This window comes from Hemiscyllium ocellatum, chromosome 20 (assembly GCF_020745735.1).
Source record: "Hemiscyllium ocellatum isolate sHemOce1 chromosome 20, sHemOce1.pat.X.cur, whole genome shotgun sequence".
Lineage (NCBI taxonomy): Eukaryota > Metazoa > Chordata > Chondrichthyes > Orectolobiformes > Hemiscylliidae > Hemiscyllium > Hemiscyllium ocellatum.
In genome coordinates, this window is record NC_083420.1 from 27,014,930 (window position 1) to 27,032,262 (window position 17,333).

General features: G+C 41.1%; 1 protein-coding gene across 2 annotated transcripts in view; it reads right to left on the reverse strand.

Moving 5' to 3' along the window:
• The window catches only part of abca3b (ATP-binding cassette, sub-family A (ABC1), member 3b), a 117,158-nt gene continuing 99,825 nt past the window's right edge, over positions 1–17,333 (reverse strand). The window contains exons 29-31 of one of the 2 annotated variants that reach the window (XM_060840689.1): positions 8,968–9,152; positions 6,644–6,717; positions 1–313 (exon numbers count right to left, since the gene is read on the reverse strand). In XM_060840689.1, the coding sequence (XP_060696672.1) occupies positions 200–313; positions 6,644–6,717; positions 8,968–9,152 (373 nt within the window). In that variant the 3' untranslated portion in view covers positions 1–199. Of the gene's footprint in view, positions 314–1,583; positions 4,648–6,643; positions 6,718–8,967; positions 9,153–17,333 lie in introns of those variants that run through there. The other variant, XM_060840688.1, reaches the window with a different exon arrangement.

The following is a 17,333-nucleotide window of genomic DNA, read 5'->3' on the forward strand; positions in this document are numbered from 1 at the left end:
AACATTGTTAAAGTGCTGGTTTATTAAAAAAAACTTCATAATCCAGAAAACAAAGAAGATAGCAGGTGTCACTTTTGTAGTAATTGTTGACATCCATTGGGTATAGAACAGTATTGAGGAAATTAAGTCAGTGTCACTCCAGGTAACAGTTGTTAGCACCATAACTGTAAGAAGGCACAGGTGAACACCATCATAGTGATTACTTGAAAACAGTGCTAAAGGGTCTCTTGTGACACAGCGATAACGTCCTTATTTCTGAGCCAGGAGGCCCATGTTTGCATCCCACCTGCTCCAGAGGTGTGTAATAACATGTCTGAATGGGTTGATAAGAAAACATATTTAAAAAGTCCTGATCACACAATTCCTTTGTGATTGGTACTTTGGAAAATGACTGCACAGCACTGCTTATAACTAATTCTAAGATCTCTTTCATTAATGAATGTTTGGGACACTCAGTATCTGAGCCTCAAATACTAAGGTTTTTAAACCATGTAGGTTCTGAGAGATGTTCACTTCTGTTTGACTATCTAAACCAAAGGAGTGATTTTTCATTGCTGGGGAGGATGATGTTGAGGATCTAGCCTGGGATACTGGGTCATGAGTGAGCTGTCGTCAATTTTGGATTTTTTGAAATGCTCACTCTTGCACCCATTGGGCAGCGGAACTTTAGATAATGGGTTCCAATGTGTAGAAACTTCAGAAACTTACCAATACAGGCAGAAATCTGAAACTTCTAGCCCTGTACTTTAAGACTCTCCATTATGCAGCCCAAACCATGCAAGAGCAGAGTTCAGACGATCTATAATAAACAGTGAAACTTTGAGATATGACAGTATTGGAGATTTACTATCACTTGGATCAGAACTCAGCTTCAAAAAATTTATCTCAGTTCCATCTAACAATTCCACTGATATACTTCACACAATCGGAGTATGTTTGTTTAACGTATACAGTACAAATTTATTTCAGAAGATAATGCTTTAAACGCAGAAGAATTGATATGTTCACACTGTGATTAGGTGCGACAATGCACTAAATCCATTAGAAATAGAAATAATATTGACAATTGCTGTGGTGTGGTAGAGCTCATTTTCAGGTAACTGGAATCTGCAGGCATGCTCGCTAAATATACAGGGTTGACTGAGTTAATATTGCACCTACATTTTTTTTCAAGTATCGCCCAGAGCAGATCAGATTCTCTAACAGCCTGATACCTTGGACTACATAGGACAGCCCTCAAAACAACATAATATATAGTCCAAGGTCAGCAGATCACAGTACCCAAAGAAAGACGTTGCTTGAATTGAAAGTTGTTATTTTGATCCATGGCTTCATTTTATCCGAGGATGTATCGATGTCCTGTTTGATGCATTTCACACATTGTTTCAAAGTTCCTAACAATAATGAGATTGGAATGGAGGGGTTTTCATACATAAAAACTCACTTACCGGTAGAATTCTACCTTATCTCATCCTACTGCAACAAATATCAGTAAATATAAGCTAAGACTATTCAAAACTGGAGACTGAGTGTTCCAGTGAACAGCAAAGATTTCATTGAAATACTTGCAAATAATTTAGCTAATGCCAGGCTGAGTTTACTTATCAATAACAAGTTTATAAAGTGAGTCTCAGATTCGGTTTTATGTGATGTAGAAAAGGAGAAACTGGTCCTGTTGTTGGAAGGATTGAAATCCAGACGACACAAGTTTCAGGTGTTTGCCAAAAGAAGCAATGGGGACACAAGGGAAAAACCATTTTACACAGCAAGTAGTTAGGATCTGGACTGCACACCTTACAGCGTGGTAGAGGCACGTTAAATCGTGGTTTGCAAAGGCAATCGGAAATTGTGTAAGTGCATAGCTACAGGAAAACAGCAGAAAGCAGGACTAGGTGAGATGCTTTTGCAGAGAGTCGGCACTGACACAATGGACTGAATAATTACAACACAGAAGGCTATTCTGTTATTCTATACTATTTATAGCCTTTGCAGATAGGAGCCATTATAGAATAAAAGAAACGTACAGCATGGAACCAGACCCTTCGATCCAACTTGTCCATGCTGACCAGAAATCGGAAATAAATCTCATCCCATCTGCTAGCATTTGGCCCATATCCCTCTAACCCTTCCTATTAATATACCCATCCAGATGCCTTTTAAATGTTGTAATTGTACTAGTCTCCACTACTTCCTCTGGCAGCTCATTCCATACATACACTACCCTCTGTTTACTAAAGTTGTCCCTTAAGTCTCTTTTATATCTTTCCGTCTCACCTTAAACCTAAACCATTTAATTTTAGACTCCCTTACCCAGGGAAAAGACCCTTGTCTATTTACTTTATCCAGGCCCCTTATGATATTATAAACATCTGCAAGTTCACCCCTCAGCCTCTGATGCTCCAGGGAAAATAGCTTCAGCCTAAACAGCCTCTCCCTATCACTCATACTCTCCAAACCTGGTAACATCCTTTCTGAACACTTTCAAGTTTCACCATATCTTTCCTATAGTAGGGATACTAGAATTGCACGCAGTATTCCAAAAATGGCCTGACCAATATATATAGCTGCATCATGATCTCCTGTCTCCTATACTCAGAGCACTGACCAATAAAGGCAAGCACACGAAACGTCTTGTTCACTATGCTATCTACCTACAGTTCCACTTCCAAGAAACAATGAACCTGCACCCCAAGATCTCTTTGTTCAGCTTAGAAGTTGTGCCCTGATTTCCCTCACATTTATCTAATCTATTTGGATATTTGATTTATTTGGCTCATTTGGAGGCAAGGTTACAATGTGTCTGTGATCTCTGTTACTGGTAGTAAGAAACAATACTTACACCATGATCATATTAGTGACAAATCTCCACCAGCATCCAGAATATTTACTAGTATCAAATCACTAATACTACTAAGATTAATGTGACAAGTACAAAATCTCCACCAGCACTGGACTTATTGTAAATAGCAAGTGGCAATCAGTAGATGAATTACCGTATATATCCATATATATGTCGACCTCATGTATAAGTTGACCTCTTATTTTAGCCAAACAAGATCTTGTATTTTCCATACATCTCATGAATAAGTCAACCCTAGTTCTTCACTGTTACAGATCAACATTTATCAGTCAGTGTGCCTGCTCACTGCACTCCGCTCCTGCTTTCCAGTCTGCTGGTCATACTGCTCCATTCCAGATCTTCCAGTCTGCCAGCCATCATGCTCCGCTCCAGTTTTTCAGACTTACTGTAATGGTATGACAGTACTGTACCATTCTATCATAGCAGGCAGAATGGAGGTAGCTATTTAGTAAATAAATTTTCAATAATGGCCGTTCTTCTTTATCCTTATGTTGTTTATTACTTAATGTAGAGACCTGGCTCTTGTTCATCCACATTTGACTCACATCAAGCATGAATTTCATCCCCTCAAAAACAATACCTTGTCAATTAGTTGACCCCCTAATTTCACCTTTTAAAAAATCTTCAAGATTCGACCTATACATGAGTATATATGGTAATTGCAATGTTGTCATTCACATCTCCTCGAGAACCATCCTTTGCTTCTTTACTAGTCTCTCTATCATATCTTCTGCTTTGCGTCATCTTCTCTATCATCCCTGAGTTGCTCCTGCCTACCAAACTATCACAAACATTCCTTTTGTTCTTTCTCCTCCTATTACCCATCCTCTGTATGAGCTTGAAGCCTGTTATAAATCCCTAACTTTTTTGTAGTTCTGATATGAAGCCGTCAATTTAATATTTTTACTCTGTCTTGCCCTCCACATGTTGCCTGACTTGCCAGTAACTCCTACATTTTCTGTTTCTAATTTCACATTTCTAGCTTCTTCAGTATTGTGCTTTTGTTTGTGTCACTATTTGTAATGATCCACAATTTCAGCATGGTTATTACTAAGAACAAACCACAATTAGCACTAGATCAAAATAGTAATAAGCTAGCATAAGGTCACTCATGCTGTTGCTGAGCAAGGATGAGGATTCAACCCTGAATTAAGAGGGATCCAGTTTTTACTATAGGAACCTTGATCCCCAGGAAAGAATTAGGAAGTGAAGGTTTTAATGGGCATGTGGGACACCAGGGCAAGGTCACGTGATTAATTTTGATGGCCACGTCTGCTTTGATCACTTTATAATTTTTATATTTGTCTTGGAACAAGTTAATTCAGCAAACAGTTGTATCCCCAGTCTGATATATCCACTAACATAACAAAAATAAGATACTGCACCAGTGACCAATTTCCAGGGTAGTGCAGCATTTCTTTACCTGAGTGAATTGTTCTGCTCAGTTACCAGTTGTAGAACTGAAGCCCTTGATTCCAGCAGTTTCTGAACCAACCTAAATCCAGCAGAGTCTGGGCCTCTCAGACTTAGTGTTAAATTTCCTCTAGCTTTTTATTTCTAATGCATCATTCCACCCACCCAGACAGAATTCCCTATATGTGCGGCTCCTGCACTTTTAAGTTCAAGGTTGAAACAGGAATTTATTTTGATTGGTGCTAATCAGATCTTTCTTCTGAACCCAGCTGGAAACGAGCAAAGCTGAGGAACACTTGCTCAAGAGAGATCTGGTTGACTGAATAATCCTTGATATTGTATTTCTCCTTGGCTCTTTCTAGTGTGCCAAATATCTGCAAACAAGGGGAGGAAAATTGAAGTAATTTTCCATTTACAAGCAAGCATGACAATTAGAAACTTGAGCTACTAGTAATATCAGTTAACAATGAATAAAAGATTAGTATTAGCAAGCAATAAGAACTATCGATAGGTTAGTATCACTAGTGAATTATCAAGAGTTTAGTTACAGGAATTAAAAGTGAATACTATTGATGGATTAATATCAGCAATGAATACTATCAATAAGTTAGTAATTTCAGTTAATAGTGAAAACTGTTGGTGGATTAATAACTCAGTTAACAATGTACACAATGATGTGATAACAATATTAATTCACCTCTGTGTCTGTTAAAAACGTAGTTAGCCTTCCAGGATCCTCGTTCCTCCATGCTCTGAATATGGTCCTTTGCTCCCTTTCTCCCAAACTAACCTCTGGTTATGGCAGCATTTTATTTAAATTCAACAGTGCCTTCACATTCTCAGCCTGGCCAACTTCCCCATCTGAATGTAGCATGTCCATTAATTTTGGGAACAATTCTATGTTCAGTTTCTTTAAATACTGTCCTCCACAGTACAGGAAATCGGGTAGATGGGCAGAGAACGTTTGTGACACAGATAGATCAATAACCAAATTTCTGGCAAATGGAGTTCAAAGCAGGGAAATGTGGAATCATTCACTTTGAATATCACAAACACAAATCAGAATAGTTCTTATTGGTGAGGAACTAAATCTTTGAAATAATTTAGGTGTCCATGTACACATCAATAAAATTTAATAACAGAGTGATTCCCAGTGAGCTGCGGACCCCAGGGTAAATCATACTGTGTGGACTCTCCTCTTCCCCTGGTGTAAATCACACTGTGCAGATCCCACATCCCCAGGGTCATTCCCACAGTGTGGACTCCGCCCTCCCCCAGGGTAAATCTCAGTGTGGACTCCACATTCCCCCAGGTAAATCACATTTTATAGGACTCCCCTGCCTCCTCAGTGACTGGCTTACTTCCATTCCATAGGAAAACCTTAAATTGTTTTAAGGAGGTGTTTACCACAAATGATGCACCAGACTGCTTGACACCTCCACAATCATGTGGCAATCCTCATCGGCATTAACAGGCTGGAATTCCGTGAAGCTCTTTTGAGTTAATGATGCCTTGCTATGATCAAACTAAACCGGAAACTAAATGGAAGGTCACGTGATGCCACTGTCATCCATGCGCATGTCGCTCCCATCCTGGGGGTACTAGATCCTCCTAGGTGCCCATGCAGAGCGCCCCCAAAACAGAGGGTCCAGGGCTGCTGTCCCAATTTATTTTTCCCTGGGGACAGTTCTTCCTGGTGCACATGTGCATAAAGTAATCAAAAAGACTGGTTGAAAATTGCATTTATCTCAAGAGAAGTAAATTTACAGCAGGAAATGAAGCTTGTGATAGAGTCTTTGTTATATCTAATTTGGAGTAAATAGTTTCATTATGGTCAGTGCAAATCAGAAAGGATATTTTGGTCTTGGAATACAGTACAAATTCAACACAATGATGCTAGACCTGAAAGGGTTTTCTTTTAAGGACAGGTTGGGATATTTTCATAAATATGGAAGATTACAAAATTGTCTCTAAGTTCAGTTAAAACATTGATAGCATAGATAGAAAGAAAACAAACAAACAATCTCAACTGGCATAACCTCAAAATTAAAACCACACTCTTCTGGGATGGTGTCAGGAAATATATTTTCAAACAAAGGGTTGTAAAAACCTGGAATATTCTCCCCCAAAAGAGCTGTGGATGTAGGAACAATTGAGTGAATGCCATCAAAAACCTGAGAGAAGTATAATTTCCCCTGTTCCTAAGTAATGGATGGGGGCTGAATGGTCTCCTCTTATTCAGAGGGTCAAATGGCTCCCCTCTTGTTCAGAGGGGCAGAATGGCCTCTGCTTGTCTTCTCTGTAAACTTCTGGTGTAGTGAGTGTCACAAATCCTTCCTCACAGGGTCCTAGTCAAACAAAGAAACCTACCTGAGACCATGACAGGAGTTCGCTGGTTAAGTGGTAATGCACCATTCCATGATGCTCATCCTTTAAAATACTGCCTGTCATACAACAAAACAAGAGTAACTTAGAGGCATAAATAAAAACAACATAATTTTAGATGGGCAAACATTAACCATCGACATGGATTTCTTGACCATTCCAAGACCATACACAACTCCGAGTATGGAGCTCTGATACTTGGAAGGCTACCAGAGGAACCATGTTCAAATCTCACCAGAAAAAAAATGTGCATTACATTCAATAAATCTGACCATTTGTGCACAGATACAATCTGACTCTGAAGTTCTCATGTTGCAAACAAATCAAATGGTTTACTACTGCTTACCTCAACCATTAGGCCCATACCCACATATGGTGTTGTCAACCCTTAAAGGCCTCAGCATGTCCAAGGATGGGACATATATGTGCCTTCCTCAGAATAAATGCAAAACAGACTTTTTTCACCAAATCATCGGTGATATGTCTCACCTATTATCCACCATCAATAAATTACCTGTGTTTCAATTAATAAAATTATGTGCGATAGCGAACAGGATTAGGGTCATTAGGTGATCATTGAAATCAGCTGTCAGTGAACAAATGTTTTATGTCACAACATCCTTTCACTGACTGTGCTTTTCTCAGCTCTCAATGCCCTCTTTTGCATATTAAATATTGATAGACTATCCACCTGTAACGGGCATCGTAGAAAGCTGAATCCTATTAGCCAATGCCCATGCTCTCAACAGAGATTACTGAAACACAAGCAGTAGAGTTCTTGAAGTATTCTCCCAATCTTTCCCCAATTGCATAGAGGCCAAATTTACCATCCTTTCTACTCCATAACTTTCTGACTTCAGCTGACACAGCGCAGACCATCAATGTATAATAGGAAACAATACCATTCTGAGTGACGTTCTTATCCATTGACAAAAAGGGCAACATAAAGATTGTGAGAGGAAAAGGGTGAGACAGTGAGGTTGAGGTAATGAGAGGGAGGGACCAAGACAGGGTAAGCAAGAAAGTGAAAGAGGCAAGTAAACAGGGAAGAGAGGGGGAAATAGAGGCAAAGAAAGACACTGAATATGTGAGGTAGGGAGACAGAGGGAATAGGAGAGGGAGACTGTATAAGAGAGACAGAAAGAAACAAGAAGAGATGCAGAGATGAACAGAGAGAGGGTAATAGAAAGTATCTTGAGAATGAGATGAATTGTGAAAGCAATTGTGTGATAGCAAGAGAATGTCATAGAGTCACAGAGATGGTCCAATTTGTCCATACTGACCAGCTGGTCCTATTTGTCAGCATTTGGTCTACATCCCTCTAACACCTTCCTATTCATATATCCAACCAGATGTCTCTTAAATGTTGTAATTGTATCAGTCTCCACCCCTTCTCGTGGCAGCTCATTCCATACACATACCACCCTCTGCATGAAAAAGTCGCCTCTTAGATCCCTTTAAATATTTCACTTCTCTGCTTAAACCTATGCCCTCTAGTTTTCCACACTCATACCATGTGGAAAAGGCCTCTCCATGCCCCTTGTGATTTTATAAATTTCAATAAGGTAACCCCTCAGCCTCCGATGCTCCAGGGAAAATAGCCCCAGCCTATTAAGCCTCGCCCTATAGCTCAAACCCTTCAACCCTGGCAACATCCTTCTAAATCTTTTCAAGTTTCATAACACCTTTTCTACAGCAGGGAGACCAGAATTAAATGCAGTTTTCCAAAAGTGGCCTAATCAATGTCCTTGTACAGTCGCAACATGACCTCCCAACTCCTAAACCCAATGCCCTGACCAATAAAGGAAAGCATACCAAACACTTTCTTCACTATCCTATCCACCTGCGACTCCATTTTTAAGGAACTATGAACCTGCACTCTAAGGTCTCTTCATTTGGCAACAATCCCCCGGGCCTTACCGTTAAGTGTATAAGTCCTGCTCTGATTTGCCTTTCCAAAATGCAGCACCTTACATTTTTCTAAATTAAACTCCACCTTTCACTCGTTGGCCCATCTGATCAAACTGAAATAAGACAGTGTGTGAGAGACAAAGAGACAGAGAAGTAAATAGAGAAGACAGAGAGACTTAGAGAGAGAGAAAGAGATATAGTAAGTATAATGACAAAGAAGGGAGTCATAGAGAGTAGGAGAGTGAGACAGAGTGAAGTTAGATGGAGACATTCAGAGATTGACAGTAATGGGACAAAGAATGAAAAAAAGTGACTGAGTATTAATGTATGAGAGGCAGAATGAGGTTCCTTTAGTATGTGATTCAAGTGGAGAAATCCAGATGAAGTTAGTTCTTTACCTTCAAATGTAGTTTCAATAAAGTTCTTGAAAGGCTTGAGATCAGGTTTATCTCCATGGATTTTGACCAGTAATGTAAATCCGCTGCCAAATTTATTCTTGAGGTGCTGGGGACTCCCTAGGCACTTGAACTGACCATTGACCATCACAGCCAGCCTGGTGCAGAGTGCTTCACACTCTTCCATGCTGAAACATAGTGTACATACTTACTAAAATCCAGAAATAAAATAAAAACACACAGAAAATGAACAGAAAACAAATAGAAAATAGAAACCTTCAGCAGGTCTGGCAGCAACCGTGGAGAGAGAATTAGAGTTAATGCTTTGAGTTGAACAACTCTTCTTTGGGACTTCATCTTACAAAGGAATCATTCAATCTGAAACATTTCTTTTTTTCTCTCTTCAGAGACGCAGCAAGATCTGCTGAGATTTTCCAGCACTTTGTTTTCATTTCAGATTTCCATCATTTGCCACATTTTGCGTTTGGAAACCAGTATTAAGACTATAAACCATTATCACAAAATGCAGGAGCAGGAGTAAGCCATTCAGCTCATCAAGTCTAAACTACCATTCAATAAAATTATGGCCAATCTAAAAATCCTCAACTCCACTTGCCTAATTTTACCCCACAACCCTCAATTCCCATTAAAAAATAATCTATCTCAGCCTTGAATATACTGAACAGCCCAGCCCCAATAGCCCTCAGCAGTAAAGAATTTCACAGATTCATAAGCCACAGTGAAGAAATTCCTCTCCACCTCTGAGTTAAGTGTGCAACCCATCATTCTGAGATTATTCTAACCCTCTATTCCTAGACGATTTCCCAAGGGGAAGCAACATCTCTACATCTACTCTGTCAAGTCCCCTCGGAATCTTTTATATTTCAAAAAGTCACCTCTTATTCATCTTAATTGCAATGAGTACGTGCTCCATCCTTAAGGGCGGCATAGTGGTTAGCATTGCGGCCTCACAGCGCCAGAGACCCGGGTTCAATTCCCGCCTCGGGCAACTGTCTGTGTGGAGTTTGCACATTCTTCCCCTGTCTGTGTGGGTTTCCTTTGGGTGCTCCGGTTTCCTCCCATAGTCCAAAGATATGCAGGTTAGGTGAACTGGCCACGCTAAATTGCCTGTAGTGTTGGGTGAAGGGGTAAATGTTGGGGAATGGGACTGGGTGGGTTGTTCTTCGGAGGGCCGGTGTGGACTTGTTGGGCTGAAGGGCCTGTTTCCACACTGTAAGTAATCTAATCTACTCAATCTCTCCTCAAGTCATTCCCTTCTTACCTGGTATCAACGTAGTGAACCTTGTCTGAAGTGCCTTTATTGTTGGTGTATTAGTTCTTAGATAAGGGTACCAAAACTATCATAGTATTCCAGCTGTGGACTGACTAATGCCTTGTGCAATTATGGCAAAACCTCCTTCCTTTTATACTCTTTTTGTGGTTCATGGATGAGGACTCTCAAATTCTTCTGTTCTGTAGCTTTCTGCAGTCTTTTCTCACTTAAATAATATTTACCTTCACTGTTCTTCCTGCCAAAGTACATGACCTCATATTTTCCCACAATATATTCCATCAGCCAAGATTTTGCTCACTCACTTAATCCGTCTATAGTTAATAATCACTTGAGGGACATGGCAGCTACTGGCTGGTCAACATTTATTGCCCGTCCCTGGTTGACCTTGAGAAGGTGGTAGTGAGCCTTCTTGAACCACTGCAGTCCCTGAGCTGTGGATGACCCACAGGAAGGGAATATTCAGATTTTGATCCAGTGACAGTGAAGGAACGGCAATAAATGTCCAACTCGGAGTCGTAAGTGGGTTGGAAGGGAACTTGCAGGTGGTGGTGTTCCAAATTATCTGTTGCCCTTTTCCTTGATGGAAGTGGTCATGGGCTTGTTGTCCAAGGATCTTTGGCAAATTTCTGCAGTGCATCTTATGGATAGTGCACCACTGAGTATCAGCAGTGAGGGATTGGCTCATGGATGTGGTGCCAAATAAGTAGGCTGCTTTGTCCTGAGTGTCATGCTTCTTCAGGGTTGTTGGAGCTGCACTCATCCAAGCAAGTGGGGAACATTCCACCACACTCCTGACTTGTGCCTTGTGGACAGGCTATGTGGAGTCAGGATGTGAGTTACACGTTGAAGGATTCCCATTCTCTGACCTGCTGAGGTAGCCACTGTACCTGTATGGCAAGTCCAGCTGAGTTTCTCATCAATGGTAACGTCCAGTGAATTCAGTGATGGTAATGTTAAGGGGTGGTGGTTGGACTGTTTGTTTTTAGAGATGGTCGTTGCCTAGCATTTGTATGGTATGAATGTAACTGGCTATTTGTCAGCCCATATTTAGATATTGTCAATGTGTTGTTTCATTTGAACATGGGCTACTTTAGTATCTGAGGAATTGCGAATAGTCCTGGACATTGTGCAATTATAGGCAAACATTTACACTTCTGCCCTTATGATGGAGGGAAGGTCATTGAATAGCTGGAGATGAATTGGCCTAGGGCACTACTTGATGAGCTCCTGCAGAGATATCCTGAAGCTGAGATGACTAACTTCTAACAACCACAACCATCTTCCCATCAGCCAGGTATGACTCCAACCAGTGCAAAGTTTTCCCCCTGTTTCTCATTGATTCCAGTTTTGCTAGGGATCCTTGATGCCACACTCAGGCAAATGTGGCCTTGATGTCAAGTGCTTTAATTCTCACATTACCTATGGAATGCAACTCTTTTGTCCATGTTTGAACCAGGACTGGACAAATGTCAGGAACTGAGTAGCCCTGGCGGAACCCAGTCTGGACATCCTTCTGAAGACTCTTTGTGTCAGCCTCACCATTTGCCTTCCCACCTAATTATATGCTATCTGAAAACTTGACTATAGTCCATTCACTTTCCTTATTCAAGTCACTAATATATACATCCTTGTGGGACACCATCCTGAAAATGGCTCCTTATCCTAGTCTTAGGTCAGTACTGTTGTGGATAGTGCTGAAGGATGTTGTAGGTTACAGAGGGACAGAGATAAGCTGCAGAGCTGGTCTGAGAGGTGGCAAATGAAGTTTAATGCAGAAAAGTGTAAGATGATTCACTTTGAGTGGATTAACAGGAATGCAGAGTACTGGGCGAATACTAAGATTCTTGGTGGTCTAGAGGAGCAGAGAGATCTCAGTGTCCATGTATATAGGTCCCTCAAAGTTGCCACCCAGGTCAATAGGGCTGTTAAGAAGGCATACGGTGTATTAGCTTTTATTAGTAGAGGGATTGAGTTTCGGAACTATAAGGTCATGCTGCAGGTGTGGCTGTACTTGGGAGTATTACGTGCAGTTCTGGTCACTGCATTATAGGAAAGGTGTGGAAGCTTTGGAAAGAGTTCAAAGGAGATTTACTAGGATGTTGCTTGATATGGAGGGAAGGTCTTACGAGGAAAGGTTGAGGGAATTGAGCCTGTTTTAATTAGAGAGAAGGTTGAGAGGTGACTTAATTGAGACATATAAAATAATCAGAGGGTTAGATCAGGTGGACAGCGAGATCCTTTTTCCAAGGATGGTGATGGATAGCACGAGGGGGTATAGCTTCAAATTGAGGGGTAATAGATATAGGACAAATGTCAGAGATAATTTCTTTACTCAGAGTGTAGTTTGGGAGTGGAACACACTATCTGCAATAGTTGTAGAAGACTCGCCAAATTTATGGGCATTTAAATAGTCAATGGATAGGCATATGGAGGAGAATGGAATGGTGTAGGTTAGATGGACTTCAGATTGGTTTCACAGGGCAGCACACAACATTGAGGGCCGAAGGGCCTGTACTATGCTGCAATGTTATATGTTAGTTAGTCAATCCTCTATCCATTGGAATATACAACCTTCAACACCCATGGACTCTTATGAGCTATATAGCACAGAAACAGAGCCTTTGGTCCAACCAGTCAATGCCAACCTTAATCCCAAACTAAATTAGTCCCACTTGCCTACACGTGGTCCTTATCACTCCAAACATTTATAGAGTCTTAGAGTTGGAAAGCAAGGAAACAAACCTTTTGGTCCATCCATCTATGCCAACCACACATCCTAAATTAACCTAGTCCCATTTGCCAGCATTTGCTCCATATCCCTCTAAACCCTTCTTATTCACATACCCATCCAAATGTCTTTTAAATGTCGTACCAACCTCCACACTTCCTCTGGCAGTTCATTCCATACATGCACCGCCCTCAGCATGAAAACTTTGCAACTTCCCCATTTCACCTTAAACCTATGCCCTCTAGTTTTGGACTCCCCTACCCTGGGAGAAAAGACCTTAGTTATTCACCCTATCCATGCTCCTTATGATTTTATAAGGTCACCCCTCAGCGTCTGATGCTCCAGGGAAAATAACCCAGGCGATTCAGTGTTTGTGTACAAGTAAACAGATTCAAGAACAGCTTCTTCCCCACTGTTAATAGACTTTTGAATGGACCTCTTTAATGATCATGTTGATCTCACTCCGCACATTCTCAGCAGCTGTAAAATTGTATCCTATACTCTGTTCAGTTACCCTGATGTATTTGCATTGTACAATCTATCTGTAAAGCAAATAAGACAACACTTTTCATTGTACCTCAATAAACATGACAGTAATAAATATATCAAATTATTCATTTACTTATCCTAATATCTTTTAAACATTGCAACTGTACCCACATCCAGCACTTCCTCTGGGAAATTCATTCCACACATGAACCATTCTGTGGAAAAAAAAATTCCCCGCATGTCTTATTAAAATCTTTCTCTAATCTTAAAAATATGCCCGCTAGACTTGAATTCCCCCATTCTAGGAAAAGACACTTTACATTCACTTTATCTATGCACCTCATAATTTTGTACACCTCTATAATGTCTCCCTTCAACCTCCTATGCTCCAGTGAAAAAAGTCCCAGCCTCTCATTATAACTCAAACTCTTCATTCCTAGCAATTCCTGATAAGTCTCTTTGGAATGCTCTCTAGCTTAATAATGTCCTTCCTATAAAAGGTGACCAGAACTGGACAGAATTCCAGAAGCAGTCTCACCACCATCCTGTACAACCTCAACATAATACTCCAACTCCAATATGCAAAGGTCTGACCAATGAAGGCAACCATGCTAAATGCCTTCTTAACCACCTTATCATGTGATGCAAACTTCAAAGAATTATGTACCTGTTCTACAATATTACCCAAGACCTTGGTTTTAATTGTATAATTATTTTGTGCCCTTGCTTCTTTTACCAAAATTCAATATCTTAAATTTATCCAAATTAAACTCCATCTGCCACTCTTCAGCCCATTGACCCAATTGATCAAGATGTCTTTGTAATGTTAGTTAACCTTCCTCACTGTATGCTTCCCATTTATCTTTCCTGCTTGTTAGCTCCTCAAAGAATTCCAGCAGGTTTATCAGCATGACTTCCCCTTTGTGAAACCATTCTGACTCTGCTTAATTGCATTATGTATTTATAAATGGTATGCTATCATATCTTTTAAAACATTTTCCTAATTAGAAAGACTAAGCTAACTGGCCTATAGTTACCTTGATATTTGTCTCTCTCCCTTTCCAAATAAAGGTGTTACATTGAAAATTTCCCCATCCTCTGCAACTTTTCTCGAATTTAAGGAACTTGGAAGATTACTACTGGTGTGTCAACTCACTCTGTAGGTAATTCCTTTAATATCCTAGCATGTATCTCAAGGTCTTACTGGTCTTTAGCCCCATTAGTTTCCTAGTACTTTTTCTTTAGTGATAATTATTGTATTTATTTCCTCTCCTCCTTTTGCCTGTTGAATATTTAATAATATTAGAATGATATCAGTTTCCTCTACTGTGAAGGTTGATGCAAAGTATTTATTCAACTCTTCTGCCATTTCTTCATTCACCATTATTATCTATGTTCAATGTGCCTATGTTTATTTTGGCTTCTCACTTCCTTTTTTATATATTCAAAGAAGCTTCCTGTTGTCCACCTTGATAATGCTTGCAAATTTACCTTCAAAGTTTATTTTCTCCCTCTTTATATTTTGTGGCTGTTTTTTGTTAGTTTTTAAAATTTCCCCACACCTTCAGTTTACTATCTTTAAAACATAGTAAAGCATTCAATTCTGAGCAATGCACCTCAAGAAAAATTTTGGAGGGGCTGCAGCTTAGATTTATCAGAATGGTATTAGGTCTAAAAGAGTTAAATTATAAAGCCACAGTGCACAAACTGCGAGCTATATATTAAATTGAATTGGATATTGATAGTAAACGTTAACTAGGGATTCACTTCTGTTCTCACAATGTGGTAACAGGTGGGGGCAAGAAAACCAAAAGAAAATTCAGACAGCAAATTAAAATCCTCATGGCCATTGTGGAAAGTGATAGAAAGCAAGGAATAATAATAACACCTTAAAATTTTATTGTCAAGGATGATTAGATTACTTACAGTGTGGAAACAGGCCCTTCAGCCCAACAAGTCCACACTGACTCGCCGAAGGGAAACCCACCCCATACCCCTACATTTGCCCTTTATCTAACACTACGGGCAATTTAGCATGGCCAATTCACCTGACCTGCACATCTTTGGACTGTGGGAGGAAACTGGAGCACCCAGAGGAAACCCACACAGACACGGGGAGAACATGCAAACTCCACACTGTCAGTCGCCTGAGGCGGGAGTTGAACCCGGGTCTCTGGCGCTGTGAGGCAGCAGTGCTAACCACTGTGCCACCGTGCTGCCCACAAATGCTTTCAACCAATGTCAACTCCCATTCTTAACTTCCACGAGATGGGTGACAGTGAACTTCCTTCTTGAGCTGCTGTAGTTCTTGTGGTGTAGGTACCCCCCTTAAGGCTGTTAAGGTGGAGGTTCTAAAATATTCATTCTGCAACAATGAAGGAATAGTGACGTAGTCCCATGTCAGGATAATGTAAGATTTGGAGGGAAACTTGCAGTTGGTGGCTTTCCCATATATGAACTGCCTTTGTTCTTCAAAGCTGTAGCAGTCATGGGTCTCAAGATACTGTTGAAGGATCCTTAACAAGTTGTTGCAGTAAACTGGAGATGGTGGGGTAGTTATAACACCACAGGATTAATAATCCAGAGGCTCAAGCTGATGACTCGGAAACACAGGATTAAATCCCAAAATGGAAGCGGAATTAAATTCAATTAAATGTAAAGTATTTGATGAAAATTATGAGAGCTAAACTCTATGATGGCAATTAAAGATTGTTATGAAAACCCAATGGGATCACTAGAATCTTTTAGGGAAGTAAATCTGTTGCTCCTGCATGGGATTCTGGACATACAGGAACATAGTTTATTGCCTTTAGAAATGGCTCAGCAAGTCACTCAGATGCATCAAATTGTTACGTAAAGATCAAAAAGGAACAAGACCTGGCAGACTACGTGACATCTGCTTAGGCACAAGAAATGACAACAGCACACCCAGCTTAGTTGACTCCATAAAATCCACTTTGAGACTGAGCCTCTGGCAGGTTGTGAGGGAGCCACAAGGATAATTTTTTTTTTACTTGTCCTGGTCCTCACCAGTAAAAAATGAGGTCTGCAGATGCTGGAGATCACAGCTGCAAATGTGTTGCTGGTCAAAGCACAGCAGGTTAGGCAGCATCTCAGGAATAGAGAATTCGACGTTTCGAGCATAAGCCCTTCATCAGGAATAAGAGAGAGAGAGCCAAGCCGGCTGAGATAAAAGGTAGGGAGGAGGGACTAGGGGGAGGGGCGATGGAGGTGGGATAGGTGGAAGGAGGTCAAGGTGAGGGTGATAGGCCGGAGTGGGGTGGGGGCGGAGAGGTCAGGAAGAGGATTGCAGGTTAGGAGGGCGGTGCTGAGTTGAGGGAACCGACTGAGACAAGGTGGGGGGAGGGGAAATGAGGAAGCTGGAGAAATCTGAATTCATACCTTGTGGTTGGAGGGTTCCCAGGCGGAAGATGAGGCGCTCCTCCTCCAGCCGTCGTGTAGTTGTGTTCTGCCGGTGGAGGAGTCCAAGGACCTGCATGTCCTCGGTGGAGTGGGAGGGGGAGTTAAAGTGTTGAGCCACGGGGTGATTGGGTTGGTTGGTTCGGGCGGCCCAGAGGTGTTCTCTGAAGCGTTCCGCAAGTAAGCGGCCTGTCTCACCAATATAGAGGAGGCCACATCGGGTGCAGCGGATGCAATAGATGATGTGTGTGGAGGTACAGGTGAACTTGTGGCGGATATGGAAGGATCCCTTGGGGCCTTGGAGGGAAGTGAGTGTGGAGGTGTGGGCGCAAGTTTTACATTTCCTGCGGTTGCAGGGGAAGGTGCCGGGGGTGGAGGTTGGGTTGGTGGGGGGTGTGGATCTGACAAGGGAGTCACGAAGGGAGTGGTCCTTGCGGA